This window comes from Ailuropoda melanoleuca, chromosome 14 (genome assembly GCF_002007445.2).
Source record: "Ailuropoda melanoleuca isolate Jingjing chromosome 14, ASM200744v2, whole genome shotgun sequence".
NCBI classification, from domain to species: Eukaryota; Metazoa; Chordata; class Mammalia; order Carnivora; family Ursidae; genus Ailuropoda; species Ailuropoda melanoleuca.
Window position 1 is genome coordinate 74220087 of NC_048231.1, and position 17046 is coordinate 74237132.

General features: G+C 48.4%; 1 protein-coding gene across 22 annotated transcripts in view; it reads right to left on the minus strand.

The window, feature by feature from the left end:
* Positions 1 to 1957: 1957 nt before the first annotated feature.
* The window catches only part of PDE4DIP (phosphodiesterase 4D interacting protein), a 201798-nt gene continuing 186709 nt past the window's right edge, over positions 1958 to 17046 (minus strand). For 11 of the 22 annotated variants that reach the window (XM_019792716.2, XM_019792719.2, XM_019792714.2 and 8 more), the window contains 11 exons: positions 15861 to 16050; positions 14010 to 14134; positions 10908 to 11132; positions 8408 to 8524; positions 7609 to 7835; positions 6318 to 6461; positions 5115 to 5253; positions 4772 to 4818; positions 4483 to 4509; positions 3693 to 3744; positions 1958 to 3024 (listed from right to left, as the gene is read on the minus strand). In XM_019792716.2, coding sequence (XP_019648275.1) covers positions 2774 to 3024; positions 3693 to 3744; positions 4483 to 4509; positions 4772 to 4818; positions 5115 to 5253; positions 6318 to 6461; positions 7609 to 7835; positions 8408 to 8524; positions 10908 to 11132; positions 14010 to 14134; positions 15861 to 16050 — 1544 coding nt within the window. In that variant the 3' untranslated portion in view covers positions 1958 to 2773. Of the gene's footprint in view, positions 3025 to 3692; positions 3754 to 4482; positions 4510 to 4771; positions 4819 to 5114; positions 5254 to 6317; positions 6462 to 7608; positions 7836 to 8407; positions 8525 to 10907; positions 11133 to 14009; positions 14135 to 15860; positions 16051 to 17046 lie in introns of those variants that run through there. The other 11 variants (XM_019792730.2, XM_019792731.2, XM_034643235.1 and 8 more) reach the window with 5 other exon arrangements.

Sequence of the window (17046 nt, forward strand, 5' to 3'; positions counted from 1 at the left end):
ACTATTCCACCTTTCACAAAGGGTGAAATGCAAGTTTTAGGGCTTTTCCCCAAAAGAGAGCTGTGACTGGATCCTGAGCAGAGTGAGGTTTATATGATGTCATATGCTGTTGCTTTCCTAAATCTTATGTACCTCAAATGAATTTTGTAGAAACACTATCTGTGTTGTCCACTGATTACTGACTATCCCATCGGTGAGCACCAGCCCTGGTGGCACAGGGATGGAGGAGGAATTGCTGGGGTGCTGGCATAAGCACAGGGCAACATGGTCTCCCACTTGGTTTCCTTGTCTTCCTTTCTTTTCTTTTTTTTTTTTTTAAGATTTTATTTATTGGGGCACCTGGGTGGCGCGGTTGTTAAGCGTCTGCCATTGGCTCAGGCTGTGATCCCAGTGTTCTGGGATAGAGCCCCACATCAGGCTTCTCCTCTGGGAGCCTGCTTCTTCTTCTCCCAGTCCCCCTGCCTGTGTTCCCTCTCTCACTAGCTGTCTCTCTCTGTCAAATAAATAAAAAAAGATTTTATTTATTTATTTGACAGAGAGAGAGAGCACAAGGAGCTGGAGCAGGAGGCAGAGGGAGAAGGAGGCTCCCTGCTGAGAAAGGAGCCCAATGTGGGGCTGGATCCCAGGACCCTGGGATCAGGACCACGGGCTGAAGGCAGACACTTAACCCACTGAGCCACCCAGGTGCCTGCTTTCTTTGCCTTAATAGTTTACTGACTTTCATCCATTCTGCTGATCGGGCCAGCGAGTTCCTCTATATGGACAGCCAAAGGCCTTCGTGGAAACTCCTGAACAACAGAGCGAGAGGGCAGATGCGGGGTCACTCCATCCACTAGAAAAGTAGGAGGCATCCCTCCCTCAGGTGGGTCTTTTCTTGGGTCTTCTTGTTACTGGTGGTCGTGGTGATGGTTGTGAGGATAGAGTTTGAGGGTTTTGTTTGTTATTGGCTGCGGTTTTAACACTTTCTAGGAAATAATTAATAGCTTAATAGTAATTCTTGGAAGGCAAAAGGACACAAGTAAGGCCACTTCCCAGGGAATATTTGCAGATCTCTATGCCAACATTTATGGAAGGACTTACACACTTTTTCTTTTTCTTTCTTTTCCTTTCTTTCTTTCTTTCTTTTCTTCCTTTCTTCTTCTTTCTTTCTTTCTCTTTCTTTTTTCTTTTTTAAGGTTTTATTTATTGATTTGACAGAGGGAGAGACAGGGAGAGAGGCAACGCAAACAGGGGAGTGGGAGAGGGAGAACCAGGCTTCCCGCTGAGCAGGGAGCCTGATGCAGGTTTGATCTCAGGACCCCGGGATCATGACCTGAGCCAAAGGCATAGGCTTAATGATTGAGTCACCCAGGAGCCCCCTACACTTTCAATGAAAGGTTATCAATCAAAGTAATACAACTGGGGACGCCTGGGTGGCTCAGTTCATTAAGTGTCTGTCTTAGGCTCAGGTCATGGTCCCAGGGTCCTGGGATCAGGCTCCCTGCAGAGCTGGAGCCTGCTTCTCCTTCCCCCTCTGCCTGCCTCTCTCCTTCTTCTGTTCTCTGTGTGTGTGTGTGTCAGATAAATAAATAAAATCTCCAAAAAGAAACCCGTGTTTACAGTTTTGGGTGACTGTTAGAGCACAACAGTTTTACAGAGTGGTCTGCAGCCCACCTGCATCAGAATCATGTGGGTATTTATGTAAGAAATGCAGATTCTGGGCACCCACACCAAGGAAATCTCTTGGGATTGGGACCCAGGAAGTGCCTTCTGTGATCTCCACTGCTGATTCTAAGGCTCTCCAAATCTAAGAACCACTCTCTTATATTTTGAAATTGGGGATTTTTACAAAGGCAAAAGTTCTTCTTTTAAAGTTAGACTTCAAGCATTAGACTATGACCTTCTGAGGGACAGGGTGTCTTTCCTACTCTTACACATTCAGCCTAGAGACTGGTGCCGAAATCAGAAACAGAGCAGGTGAGGAAAAATGTTTTATTTCTTTATACACATTTTACTTTCATAGCCACCAGAGACTGTGTTTCATTTTCTCTAACAGACCCTGTCCACCAGTTATGTTGCCCTCGACATATCGCCATAGCAACATATATAAACATCTATCGTACATTTATACACACGTACACACCTTCTCAAAACACTGTCAGGGCACAGACTAGGCTTTCCCATAACTGGGGGCCTCTGAGATGCCACTTCAAAATGATTGCTGGCTTGTCTTACACAGGACTTTCACTGGCCTTGGCTTGGCCATGAGCCCCAGTTCCCCAGAGAGGAGTTAGGGTGATGCAAGGGGACAGCATATTTAGACTGAGGTGGCCACATTTTGGAGATCATAAAAGAGTGGAAATAGGAGGTGCTAGGCTGAGCAGGAGATGGCATGTGGGAAGCCACCGCTTTCACCACGTGGATCCAAAGCACTCAGGAGCCCCGGTGTAGACTGATGCCCAGGCTGATGGTGGCCTGGCTGAGCTGGCCCCGGCGAAGCGTGGATCTGGGGGTGGTGCGGGCTGAGCCCCACTGGCCCTCAGGCCACTGCTGTCACTCGTGGGCTTCAGAGTGGGCCCAGGAGCTCCCGTGTGGCGACCAGGTGTCCCATCTGTAGGAAGCAGGGTCCTGCGTCCCCCGAGCTGGCCGTCTGAGGACAGGCACTAGAGCGAGAAATGGCCATTGGCAGTTCCCAGCCCAATGGGGTGCTTAGAAGCAGTGTCACGAGCTCCTCTACAAACCCTGCGTGTTTTGCTCAGGGCTGGGCTGAGCAGACCCTGGCAGATGCTTTTCCTCAGCCACAGGAGAGGCTGTCTGCCCTTCGCCCTCCTCCACCAGGCCGGCCTCTGACTCCTCCTGGACACTCAGGCAGGTGTGGAGAAGTGGGGTCCAGGTCTCCTGAACAGATTGGGGTCTGCACAAAAGGGGGGCAGGCCCAGCCTTCCTGCTGTTTGAAGGACCTCTGGTGGCTCCTCTTCTTGCGTGGCTCGTGGAAGGCAAGGGTCACAAGACTGCGGTGCAGGGCAGGGCCTTTAAGGACTTCACCTGGAGACAAAAATGCAACAAGGTGAGAGGCTACTGTCAGGCCCTGCTGGTGGCTCCCGGAGCTGCAGTGAGCAGTGGGCAGTGGCAGAGCCAGGAGCTCAAGGAGAGCCTGTCAGGAGGATGCGCCCAGGGGAAGGAGTGCGGTCCTGAGGAGCCACTGGTGCCACCAGGTGAGAAGGAAGGTTCCCCACTACGTCGGGCGGGTGACAGCCCTGCTCAGAGCCACTGCTCATGAGGTGCCCGCATCCCACATGCCCTCTTCAGGGCCAGGTCACTCCCCAGTTCACTCAGAGCAAAATGATGGCTTCTGTGACCTCCCAGAAACCGAAGCGCTTGGTATGAAACATGCCCAAGTAGAAGCAGCCTGTTGCAGGAAGGAGAGGACATTGTACAGGGAAGTCCCCTGTTAAGTTCATGTCCCCCTTACTTAATGCGGAGAGGGAGGGGCCCAGTCAGCAGGGAGCTCAGAGACTCCCTGTGTCTAGTGCCACCTCTTTCAGATGAGGGGTGGTGGGCTCGTCGTCCCTGAGGGGTCAGCCACAGGGCCGGTTAGTGACAAGCCTGGGATTAGAACCCAGGCCTCAGGCCCTTTCCATTGGTCTCTGGGAAGTGCAGAGGAAACTTCCAAACACAGGGAAGCCAGTGGGTGTGTGGGGCTGTTGGGTTACCTTTGCTGGGACAGGAATAAGGCTTTACAGAGGCCATCTTGTAAGTGTTCTTCTAAAGAGGCTCAGGAAAGAAAGGAATCATCAGAGAAGAACAAAAGGGAATTAGCCCCCCACACACACACACACACACAAAAAAAGGGAGGGTGAAGCCATGGCCTGACCCGTTTTCACACTGTGGGATCAACATGCTCTCAGGTTACATGAGGAACATTCCTAGGAATAGGCCCAACTGCTTAGGGCAGAGCTTTAAAATCCAAGTGAAAGGTTTGGTTTCTTTCTTTATTCTTTTGAAAGAAATCTCCATGCCCAGCATGAAGCCCAACACAGGGCTTGAACCCACAACCACGAGATCAAGACCTGAGCCAAGATGAAGTCAGATGCTCAACTGCCTGAGCCATCCAGGTGGCCCGAAAGGTTTAGTTTCTGATTTACAAGCTATTTGCTACACTTCAGCTTACTGCTAGGGAATGTGTTAGTATTATGCGTAAACGTACAGAACACCTGCCATACAGATAAAATGTTTCCCTTCAAGTTTCATTTTTATTTATTAACAAATTCTCCTTTAGGTCAAGAAGACCCAGTGGTTTTCTTTGGAGAAAGATGTGTGAAAATTGAATTGCTCTTCTCTGAGTGTGCAGTAGAATCAACCAACTAGATTGCATCTCGGGTTTATTTTTTCCTGAACTGAAAAGTGCTACAGGAGACACTAGAGCTGGCCAGAGAGACCCTTTCCTGGAAGGTAAGTCAGAGGCGGACTCCCCATGTCCTCTGATCTTGGAAATCTACTCACTTGCTTTCCTCGGACTCCTGACTTGGCCTAAAGAAGGGAAGAAGTGGGGTGAGGAGAGAAGAGGGTGACGATGTACAGGGAGATGAGATGGCAGGGGAGGGACTGGGATGGAGAGGGGATGGAGAGCAAAGCAGAAGGACACTTAATGAGGACCCGAGTCTTAGGAGTGGACCGGAAATCTTCTCCTGGAAGGTCAGAGTGGGTCAGCAATCATCGCAGACTCTGAAGACAGGTGGGGATGGATTTGGGCTGCGGTCTCTGGATCTGGCGGATGCAGTGGTCTCCTTACCTCCAAATTAGTCCTTGCCTTCTTCAAAACATCATGTGTCCTGGTCACTGAAACAATAAAACAGCCCAACAGGCAGCAGTGACCAGCTGGGCCCATACTTGCCTGGTGTGTTCTAAAGTGTGTCTTATTGGCCGCTCAGCTCAGGGTCTCCTGCTGCCCCCATGCGCCCCTCCCTCTGCATCCACAATTACTCAGGGCACAGGAGGCTTGGGGACATGACAACAGTGTGCACCCCCCACCCCCAGTCTGTCGGGTCACCATCCATCTGCAGCACAAGTGGGCAGTCTGGAAGTCTCCCCCTTCCCCAATTTCCTCTCCCATCCCCTGGCTGGGGGGCACCCACACTGGCCGAAGATGAACTGCTCCATGCTCTCCTTCTGCTGGTTGGCAGTCTTCAGACGCTCCACTGTGCTCTGAAGGAGACTCTCCTGTTTGGACAGTTTGGTTCTCAGTTCCAGAAGTTCCCTTCTCATGGACTGTCCCTGGGGAAGGGAAACAGGCTCTCTGTCAAAGGTCAGAAGGCCTAAAGAACCCCATGCTTTGTGGCTCTTGAAAGTCACAAGTGGGATTCTACAATCTTCTGCACTATTTCTGGACTGGAGTCCCTCCATGAAAGCCTCTAAAACCCTCCAGCTGAGGCCAGCTTAGAATGAGGCCATTCAGTCGGAACACGGAGAACCTGGGAGCCCCCATGCAGAGGGACACAGGCCTCCACTCCTGTTGCGGAAGAGAACCTGACTCCAGGGCAGCACCAGGACTCCCAGCGGTGGAACAAGAGCTCACATGTAGTGCCCCATCAGTTCTAGCACCCTGGCATCACAGATCAGACTTCTAGCTGGGAATGTTATGCCTGGGGAGACAGTCTGCCATTTTGTAAATCTTGGGACCAACTTCAAGATGGCAAAACACCCTCTCCCTTGGCACTGGCATAGTTTGGGCCCATAAGGTGTCAGTGACTTTAATCTGGCCTAGAATTCTGGGGGTGGGGGTGTGGAGGGGGAGGAGGGCAGATTGAGAAAACTTCCTGTCCAGGCTCCCACCAACCAGAGTTCAGGCCTCATATCTGAGAGCACCTGGTGGGTGGGGAGGCTGACTCTCCCAGGCCTGGCCCCAAGATGTGGAGGGAAGCTGTGTGTTGGGATGCAGTGGGTGGCTAAAGGAGGCTGGTCATCTCATGGTGACATTCTGTGGGGGTGACACAGGGGGAAAGGACATGTTAACACTTTCACAGGTCCCTAAATTTTTCAGCTCAGCTAAGTTCAGAAAGTGAAAGAACCTGAACATTCCTGGTGGCCAGGGTTCTCATGTGTCTGCCCTCTCCATATTCTGTCCTTCCCTCATTGCTAGGGGCGGGAGAAGGGATGTCATCAGAGCTGTACTGCCAGCTGCCAGGCGCCAGCATGGATGACAGGTCTTCCTCTGGGAACAGTCCCCTGAGGCCCCTCTGTCCCAACTCAACTCTCTGGCCCCTGACCTTTAGGACTTGTGGGACTGAGGAGGCAGAATGGCATTTGGGGCAGAAGCGGTGAAGGAGGCTGCCACTCACCGTGTTGCTAGACAGGGCAGGGCTCGGGGAGCTTGGCAGGGCTGCTCGCCAGAACATGGTGAGGAGGGAGGCCGACTCCTCCAGTGTGTGCTGCAGGGCCTGGGCACTGCTCCCAAGTTCATGGATGCCTTCACTGCCCAGCACCTGGGAGAAGGGGGAGATAGCCCTGGACACCACCGAGGCTGAGAGATCACTCTCTCCCACCTCCACTCCCTGCTCCCACAGCACAGGGCTCAGGTTTCCTAGGTGAGCGAGGCACAGGCATGGGCCTGCTTGACCCTGTGAAACCCTTTTTTAACCTGGAAGCCCAGGATCTCCACCTCAGCAGTGACCTCCAACTTGCAAGAATCATTAGATTCTGGCTTCTCTCATACTCTCTGTAAGCTTCTAGTCCTGCTCCATGCTCTCAAGTCTAAGGTCCCTGATTTTTGCACTGGCACCCCCATGCAAATCTCTAAATCCTACTTTCTGCTTCACCTGGGCTGAACCATTTGTAGCTCCAAGGACTGAGAAGCCATTCCCTTTACCTGGAACGCTCTCCTCCACCATTCAGAGCTTGCATCTCCCCTAGTGGTTCCTCTAAGGACCCTGGGACTTTCCTGGCCTGGCACAATGACCCGTTCTGTGTCTGTGCACTCACAACTCAGAGGATGGCTTCTGGTACTAAGCCCAGACCCCTGTTGCCTTTATTTCCTTGGATGTGTGGGCTGCTCTCTGGGGTGGGGGCTTTTGGGGACAGGGCTGTCCCTGCATGTCCATGCATCTCCAGTGGCTCAGCACAGCAGCTGGTAGCTGTTCTCCGAGTGGGGAAGTACTCTGAGAAGGCATGCTGTCCACTCGCCTCCCCTGCTCAGTCTGCACAGAGAAATCCCATGGCTGCCAGGCTTCTCACCCCTTCCAAAACATGGGGTTCATCTGGATGCAAATCTTGAATTTCCAGCCACATGATTAAGTGATTTTACTCTGCCCATTGAGGACCATGTGCCGGGGTGACAGGACCAGGTAATAAGTGACCAAAGGGTGCTCAGAAGAGCATGACACATAGGCCAATACTCAGCAAATGCTCTACATATGAGGATGACAATGCTCCTCGGGCTTTTCTGTGTTTCTGAGAGCAAATAACAGTTAGAGCAGAGTGGACAGAGAAAAGAGGAGATGGAGAAGAAGGGCCTGGCTGGGCGTAAGCAGATGTAGCCTCAGCTGTGGGAGATGGCTGGTGGGAGAAGAAGCTACAGTCAGAAGGAGAAAGGGCACAAGGAAAAGGAGCCCCTAAGACCTACGGCGTGATTACCTCTGTGCCCTGAGTTTCAAGGCCAGAGAAGGTGCAGGCTGATCTCACAAGAGCTGCTATCTTTTTGATCAGCAGTTTGCCCTCCCGTATCTGCTGTCTTAGGGCACTATAGTCATCAATGTGGCCAATGACATGGCGGCCATGCTTATTGGCAAAGGAGCCATCAGTAGCTTCGCCCTCCAGCTTGGGAGGGTTCTTCATTACTGGAGAAGCAACCAAATCCAGCTCTGAAAAACAAAACCAGAACAACGTAGAATCCACAGTGATAAGCATACCCTCAGTCCACTTCATTCTAAAATAGACATCAAATAGTGAAAGAGGCCAGGAACAGGAAAGGCACTCTGGGAAAGTACGAGCAAGGTGTGAAGTCCATAGATTGCTGGGTTCTATGTTTTTATAATCTTTCTTACATCATCTCATAATGACAAAATTGCCAGGAGGCAAATTTTATCCTTACTGACAAATGAAATATCCAGGACAAATATTATTTTAATAAAAAATTTTTAATTTCCGGTTAAGAAGACACAGAAAGAAATTAATTAAGCTGGACACAGAGAGCACTTCCAAGGAGGGAGAGATCACTGCGCAATGAACCACAACAGAGCAATAGGAAAACCACAGGAGGAAGAATAATGGCAAGAAAGGTGGCCACAGAAGGTGCAATGAGTAGGGCTAAAGACCTTGGGACCCAGGGAGAAAAATGTCTACAATCAGATAATGTGTCCATTAGTAACAAAAGGTTACTTGCATTGGTAATTTTTCATCATCAGTCCCTGAATCATACAGTTGCCATATTTACCATTTGTCCTATTGAAAGTAGCGGTCTCTGAGCCAGGAGCAGCAGGAGCAAGGCTAGGGAACACGAGCGCTGGAGAATTCATGCCAACATCTCGGACTGGAGGGGAAGCAATGGAGTCTAGGGCATAAAGACAAGAACAATTTTCAGCAACCCTGGAACACACACTGTTCACCAAGCCCATGCACAGCTTAGTGTTCACCAGCAGAGATCTAAGGCAGCTGGTTTGTCTCTTACCCAATCATCACTCCCAGACCATGATTGTGAGCAACAGCAAGCACATCCCGTAGTTTGGAACAAACACATGTTCCTTTAACGGAAGCGTGTTTCATGAGAAGCGATTTTGGTTTGAAAAATTATTAGGTGCATTTTTCTAACCTGCATTTTGAATATAATTATGTGTGCAATTTCTAATACAATGCCTTGTAACTAAATATAAATATGCATACCATGAGGTGGAGAACAAAGGCAAAAGGAAATGTAGATAAAGTTAAATTTCCTTATAACCTACAACCCATTGACAAATACTTGAGGCAGGCAGAGTAAGACATTACTTCAGGAACTCCCAACTGTCTTAATGACCTACTAGAGGGAAAAACAGTCTTAGCTTGACAACAGCCAGGCTTCCAGGATCCCATGAGTCTTCTTTAGCATATTAAAGTCCTTTTGGAAACTTCCCTTTGCCTGTACCTCCCCCAACTCCAAAGCATGTAATTAATGGCTCCTCACCACCCCAGTGTAGTTCTCTCTGCCCATAGGTCCTGTCCCTGTGCTGTAATAAAAACACCTTTTCGCACCGAAAATGTCTCAAGACATTCTTTCTTGGCCGTCAGCTCTGAACCCCAGTATTTCCACATCACGTATGTGGGTATATGTGTCAAAAATACTGAATCAAAGGATGAATGGACTTGTGGACAATTAAACTAGCATTCCAATCACCATTCTGATGAGTTAGTGCTGGAAAAAATGTAGTAGGAGGAGAAGAGTAGAGACAGAGGGCATGGAGGGTCCTCCTGCAGACCAGGTAGCAGTACCAATGCCTGGTATTGGAAAATACCAGAGAAGACAGGAACAATCCCGCTCAGACAAAGGTGGCTTAGAACCAGCTCTCCAGCTCAGGCCTCTCTGGTGGGCGAGGAACAGGAGCAGTGGCGGAGTTACTGGGGCTGAGTCCTATCTGGGGTCGTGGGGACGCAGTGAAAAGGGAAAGCCAGGTAGGATGGCAGAGCAGGGAGTCGTAAGTGAACACTACAAGCATCACGGCAGCCCAGGAGGAGCCTGGCATCCACCTATTGCAGTCGAGCAGTTTCTATGGGCCGCAGTCCACGTGATACTCTCTTACCTAATGGCCACAACACTGGATCTTGGAAGCCTCACATCATTTGACAAGTGAGGTCATTGTCTAATCAATGACACTCTAGCAGGACCAGGGGGAAAAACTAAGATTAACATGCCCCAGGAAAAGCAGGCATGAACGGGAAACTCAGCTTTAGATAATCCTGAGCAGAAATGCCTCCTATTGAAATACAATTGAAAATAGGGCCCTGGAGGTGAGAGGAGATGGTGAATTAAAAAAAGAAAAGAAAGAAGAGGAAGCTGAAATGAGTGTGTCAAGATGGGGGGGCAGTATTAACATTCAGACTGAAGCTAGGTGAAGGGGGCTGGATGAAGGACTTTGAGAAGAGAGGCAGAGAGCAGGCAAGGCAGTATCTGGAAGGACAGACAAAGAGGGCACGGAAGGGGATGACAGCCAACGGGAATAAATGAGGCTGTCCTCCCTCCCCCCCTGCTTTCCACAGCCAGCACCTCCTCCAGGACAGGAACAGTTTCCACTCAGCTGAGCTCCCCTCAAATCAGGGAATGGGAATCTGGAAGGCCAGCGATACGGAGACAGAGCAAGAGCATAGTGAGGGGGAGGGGCAGGGGCTGGAAACCAAAACATCTATTTGAATCCTGGGTCGGTGTCTTAGCTGCCGCAAGCTTTAGTGTCCTGGTTAATGTCTCAAGGCCAAAGTTTTCCCACATTGAAATACCGAGAATAAAACCTCCCTTACCTCAGATGAAACAGTTTGAAAAATTGTTTGAAAATTCGTGGTAAATTTTAAAGCACTCCACAAATACAAGGAATCGATGTTAACAAACACAGCTATTAACTGTTGAGACATCCTTATCGTGTCAGACACTTGGAAATCATGTCACCTAATGCCCCACGTGAGCATACGACATCTGTATGATTACTACCCTCACCCTGAAGACGAGGAAAGTAAGGCTCTAGTACCTGAGACTTCAAACACCTTGCCCAAGGCAAGCAACCTATATGTCCAGACTCCGAATCTGGAGCCCCAGCCAGCTGTGGCCCTAAATCTTACCCTCTCACCTGAGGCTGTAGATTGAAAGGCCTCCGATTTCACCCTGACCCTAAGGAGCGTGGAAGAGGGAAGACAGTCCCTTCCACCACAGGCATCCTGACCACCACCTCACTGGCTACGGGCTTCCTTCCTACCTTGGAAGACCGGTTGCTTGTTTCCGGGGTCCTCCTGGTTGGTGGAGGAGGGGCTGAGGCCGGCTTTGCTCCCCCCACCATCCAGCTGCTGCTCCAGCTGCAGTCGCAGACAGTTGTTCACCTGGATGCTTCGCTCCAGCTGCCCTCGCAAAGCTCGAATCTCTGCCACCAGGTGGCTCAAGTCACTGCTCAAAGGGACCTGGTGACAGGCATCCCAGGTGGAAGCTGAAAGAAGAGAGAGGAGGGGCCTGGTGGCTCGGATCCAAGCTTTTCCAAGCATCTGTCAGAACACTCCGCTGGGACATTCCACTGGCCTCTCAGGGTCCCAGGCAACACACCTGGGACAGAGCTGCCACTTTTCCTGTGTGGGGCCTGGCACACACTGAGTGAGATACCACACACTGGAACTTCCCTGAGGCTCACCTGCATCTAGAGAGCCTTTGATGAGAAGATGGCGTCAAGGCCTATTAGTATTCTACTTCCACGGTAACCCTAGTCCTACAGGCCAGAGAGCAAGGTCTTCCGAGATAGGGGGTCAGCACTGGACTAGAGAAGGGCAGGGGATGAGGGAGATGGAGAGTTGATGCCCCCATGTTCAGGACTCGCCACGGAGAGGAGACGAAGGCACCAGGCCTTTGGCAGCGTGTAGGAACGGGAGTCTCCACTAGAGGCCAGGGTCACAACTCGCTGAATTGTTCCACTTCACCATGTTTTTTTTACCTCCATTTCCCACACACAGTCCGTTTCTTCATACTGGGAATGAAGAGAGCTAAGAAATACTCTACAAGACCACATATCTTTTCTGAAATCTTGAAGCCAAATGTATTTCAAAAAGTAGAATTTGTTTTGGCATTTAGTCAAATACATTCCTATTTCTGTGATGAGCTGGGTGAACATTATCACCGAGTGGGGTAAGTGACGGCTGTGAATACCCTTCTGGTCAGTTCAGACAGCTTTTGTGACCAAATGAGTATATGAAAGAGATATCACAGAATTCATGGTTCTCATGCGATTATAGAATTAAGGATAAGAAACCATGGGGCTTTAGTGGTAGTAGTTTTGAAATGACTCCTAAAACACCTATAAGATAGGAGAAAGGCATGAAAGAAGATGTAGTCAGGATAAAGTAGTTTCTAGATACTAACCCCAAAGCTCCATGAAGCTCCTTCCTGTTTCTTTCCCTACATCCAAATTCTCACAAAGTTTTGCTTATTTTTTAAAAATGTTGTCCATCTATCCATTCCTCTTTATCTTCCCAACAGCACCTTGGATGAGTCTCCTCACGTAAATGCCCTAAAACTGCACCCATTCAGTGGTTTCCCTGATTCGAATGTCTCCTGACTCCAGTGTGTCCCAACAGTCCTACCGTCTGACAGTTCTGCTCCCATCAAGTACCTATTTTGCTTGGCAAAATGTACTTATTCCACGGCTTGCAAAATTTCATCGTACTTCGTAGGTCCTCTATATGCTGGCAGCTGTCTCGTCAACTGAGCTGACTTCTCACACTCCCTGTTACAAAGCTTTCCCACAGGCAGGTTGGACCCGACGCTCCCAGGAGCCCAAGTAAGCTATTCTCTCAGTCTGTGGTAAGCCTAATACTTCTTCAAGTTCGAGTTCACCTTCTCATCAGCAAATGAGGAAATCCAATCAGGTTTTATGAAAATTCAAATTTGGCTGAATACTGAAAATTCCATATTGCTTAAGGAATTTTTAAACATATAATCAAAAAAAATTACAATTGAAAGGCTTAGAGAGCTAACATCCCATCCAAAGCAAGAGCTGCTTCTATGGGATCTTTTCTATTTAAAGGAGGCTTGGATGGGAAGCTTATTCCTTCACAAACTAGCAATCCATCACTCGAAGGCTCTAGTGGTAAGGAAGGCATAATTATTAAGTCCAAATTCCACTGCCCTTCATCCTTTGACCCTTGTTCAGCCTCCTAAAGGGACACCAAACACACCAGCTCTTTTTCACCTGATAATTCTTCAAATATTTAAAGCCAGTTCTCATTTCCTTGTGATCTTTTCCAGGCCTAAAATTGTTTAGTTTCCTAGACAGTTGAAGATTTCTGGTCCCTTGGCATGGCGGGGACCTCCTTCACTAAGTTCCCTGGTTTGCCAATGTCTCTTTTACAAGATGGTGCCCCACAATCTAACAATATTTCCAACATGGTCTCTCCATATGGACACCATATGGACACCACTCTTAGGCTACTGCGGTCTCAAGTCGAATTGCCTTTTGTAGCCTTTTGTAGCAACCTTTGCCTAGAAGTTCTTTGTCCCGGTGGGGTTTTAACTAACTCCGCATCCCCAAGCCCACGAATGGCCCACGAATGGCTCAGGCCTCCCCAACCCCTTACCTCTACCACTGATATTTTTAACCAAGCTCAGGGTTGTTTTATGTTTTATCTTTTCTAAATTTCATCATATTGACTTCAATCCTCAGTTCCAGCCTGGTTGGAGTTATTAACTTGATGTTTAGAATACCCCTCCCCCATCTGAACAACAAGGGGGAAATAGAAGCAGATTTTCCAACATTAGATCAGTATTTTAGTAGGTGGCAAAAGTCCTCAATATAACAGTTTAAAATTTAAATCCAGGCTTGAAATTTAGATCCTATTAGAGGCATTTCTGTAAATTGTTTTGCATCTTTTAATTTTCTCCCTGGGGGAGAAAATGGGTCAGGGTGGGAGCTGGTTGCCTGCTGTACTGGCTGCATGGGTGGCCAATATGATTATTCACAATATTCTAGACCTTCTCACATGATGGTGCCGTCAGGACAGTTCTCTGAATTAAAAAAAAAAAATCACTGTATAATCTGGACTTTGATCAACTTTTCTCTGGCCTTCTAGGTAGGTAGAGTTGGACTCTTGTGGCCTACTTTTAAGGATGTCTCGGCTGGATCTTGCTCATGTCACCAACCTTGGGCTTTGCACATGAGAGAACCCCTCTCTTCTTATTAGGAGCCCTAGACCTGGCTGGGAGTTTCTGAGGCAGAACTCTGTAGCTTTCCAGAGCTCTGCAACTCCCAGGGTAAAGACCTCACCAATATCCTAAGCAAGGGCAGGGAGCTCATGGGGGAGGGGAATAGGGGGACGCATACCTTTTAGCCTCTTCTTGGAATTGCCATAAAGCGCCTCGTAGATCTGTAGCTCTGACTGGAGAGACTTGAAGAGCTGCTGTTTCTCTTCACATTGTTGCTGCAGGAGGGCCAGCTTATGCTGCAGCCTACAGGGGAGAGACAAGGGCCCGCTGAGTGGCCTGGGCCCCTAGGCCACTCCAGGGCAATCAGCTGTCAGCCAGCCTTTGCATCACAATGTATTAGCCCTAGATGCCAAGCCTGGGTCATGAAGACCATTACTTTTACTTTACAGGTATGGAAACAGAGGCTCTGAGAGGTGAAGTAACTTTGCTTAAAGTCATGCCATTAGCTACGTTAGCTGGGAGCAGACGCACTAGCCCCGTATTCTTACTGCCTCTTGGTGCTCTTCTCACGGTGACAGACAGTTCTAGGGTTTATGCTGGGGATGCTCATGACAGAGGGTGTGGATGCTTCCTACATCACGGTGAGACTAATATCCTTAAACTAACTGGAAGGATGAGAACATTTTTTTCTCCAGGATCTGATACGCTGAAAACCTTTTTTTTTTAACCTTTGTTAAAATTTTTTATTTATTGTTATTTGTTATCATTAAATACAAAAGCCTATTAATAGCACAAGATAATACACAGTTTTTGGAAGCAAAAAGCTTCATTTTATTTTTTTATTTTTTTTAAAGATTTTTTATTTATTTATTTGACAGAGATAGAGACAGCCAGCGAGAGAGGGAACACAAGCAGGGGGAGTGGGAGAGGAAGAAGCAGGCTCATAGCGGAGGAGCCTGATGTGGGGCTTGATCCCATAACGCCAGGATCACGCCCTGAGCCGAAGGCAGACGCTTAACCGCTGCGCTACCCAGGCGCCCCAAAAGCTTCATTTTATTGTAATCATTGCTTAACCCTTTCTGATAATGTGATCTGATGGTCTGGTTTTTAAGTTCAATTTACTTAGAATCTGGGTTTTATGGCTAATATAGCAGAAAGAGGTGTAATACAAAAATTCAAAGCTCTAAATAGTAGTTCATCATTGACTATTAACTGAATTATGATTCTAATTTTTTCTATCTTATCTACCAAATATGCCAAAATTTTGTTGAAATTTGGCTAGCAAATTTTCTTCTAATGGGAATTCTTTATTCTTTTAACAAATGAATTCAAAAGCCCTGAAACTGTTTATTTGGAAATTTTTTTTAACAGTTTAGATTTTTCTATTTCTAAGTATTTTAAGTGTTCACACATAGGAGATTTTGATATATGGGCATGTTTCCATTACTTTGGGCTACAAAAAATCACATAACAGCAGAAAATTTTTCAAACCTCTATCTATATTTTTTATTTATTTTTGAGAGAGAAAGTGTGGGGGGAGGGGCAGGGGAGAAGGAGAGAGAATCTTTTTTTTTCACATTACTAACATTTATTATGATTTAAAAGATTTATTTATTTATTCATTTATTTGAGAGAGACAGCACATGCATGCAAGCGGTGGGAGGGGCAGAGGAGGAAGGAGAGGAAGAGGGAAAGAATCCCAAGCAGACTCCAAGCTGAGCGCCAAGCCCAATGCAGGGCTCGTTCTCAGGACCCTGAGATCATGACCTGAGCTAGACACATAACTGACGGAGCCACCCAGGTGCCTCTGATTGCTGAAGCCTTCTAAAACAGGGTGTTACTCTCCCAACTTTGGCATGAAAAAGGCATTCCCAGAGAAGTCCTTCCCTCTGCTCAAAGTCATCCATAAATCAGGACTAGCAGAGGGGAAACTGAGAGTCCCAAAAGGCGCTAATACCTGTCTTGCCAATATCCCTTCTTCTAAATCTGCAAACAGGGCCACCTTCCTTCTTACTGGGCTCCCTCTTACCTGGAATCTTTCTCCTGGAGGGACAGGCGTTCCTCCTGGAAATGCAAGATCTCCTGCTGCTTCTCCTTCAAGTCTTCCAGAAGCTGCTGCCTTTCCCCCTTTTGGTGGTCCAGCTCCATCTCCAGCTCTTGAAGCCGTGATCGAGAGGACAGCAGAGCCTCCCTCAGGCATTCTGTCTCCTGGGAGCGCTCTGGTGAGCAGAACACAGGAGGATTTCTACCGCGGGGCCAATAGTCATCAGGAAGAGAAGACCAGGCTCACCCATCCTGACACAGAGAACTAAGGCAACAGGAGGGCAGCTAATGCTGCAGCTTCTCAGGGAGGCAGAGGGTGTCAGGTCACTACATCCATGCTCCCTGGGGAATGGGGAGCCTCCATCCTGGCAATGCTCTTGATCTTCTGATTGCATAAGGTCTACAAGGTCTACCCTGCTTTTGGAGAAAATGCTGCAGTTTCTTTCTTTCTTTCTAAGATTTTATTTATTTATTTGAGAGAGAGACAGACACAGAGCAGGAGCAGCAAGGAGGAGGCAGAGGGAAAGAGAGAAGCAGACTCCCCTCCCCACTGAGCAGGGAGCCTGACACGGGGCTGAATCCCAGGACCTCGGGATCATGACCTGAGCCAAAGGGATCATGACCTGAGCCAAAGGCAGATGCTTAACCAACTGAGCCACCCAGGCACCAAAAACGCTGTGGTTTCTAATGCTCACTGTTTTCTAAGTTCACACACCCTCTGTGCGATAATCCATTCTTGAATTTTGCCAAAGAGCAACATCAAGATTTCTTGTCTATGGTTTTTAGAATATATTATATTCGTCAATTTGAAAATGGGGACATCTGTTCTTTTCTGGGCTTGTGGCATCTCAATGATCTACATGATTTCGCAGAGACTATGGACAGGCACACTGAGAATCAGGCTGTAGGTGCTGTCAGTGGTCCGGCGGGAAGTCCCTGGGCCTGGTCGACTGTGCTTGCTCACATCTTAGTGTCTTCTCCCCTGTGAGGTCTGTGCTAGCTTGTCCCGGCATGCAATGGTGGTTTAGCAGTTGTGCCTTCTCTCTTATCTGTGATGACTCGTTACTTCCCCATCAGTGACCTTTCCCCTCATATCTTCCTGCTCTGAAGAGGCAAATTTAGAAATACCACTTGATGTCTCTTCCCGTTTCACAAGCATTCTTTCATTCTGG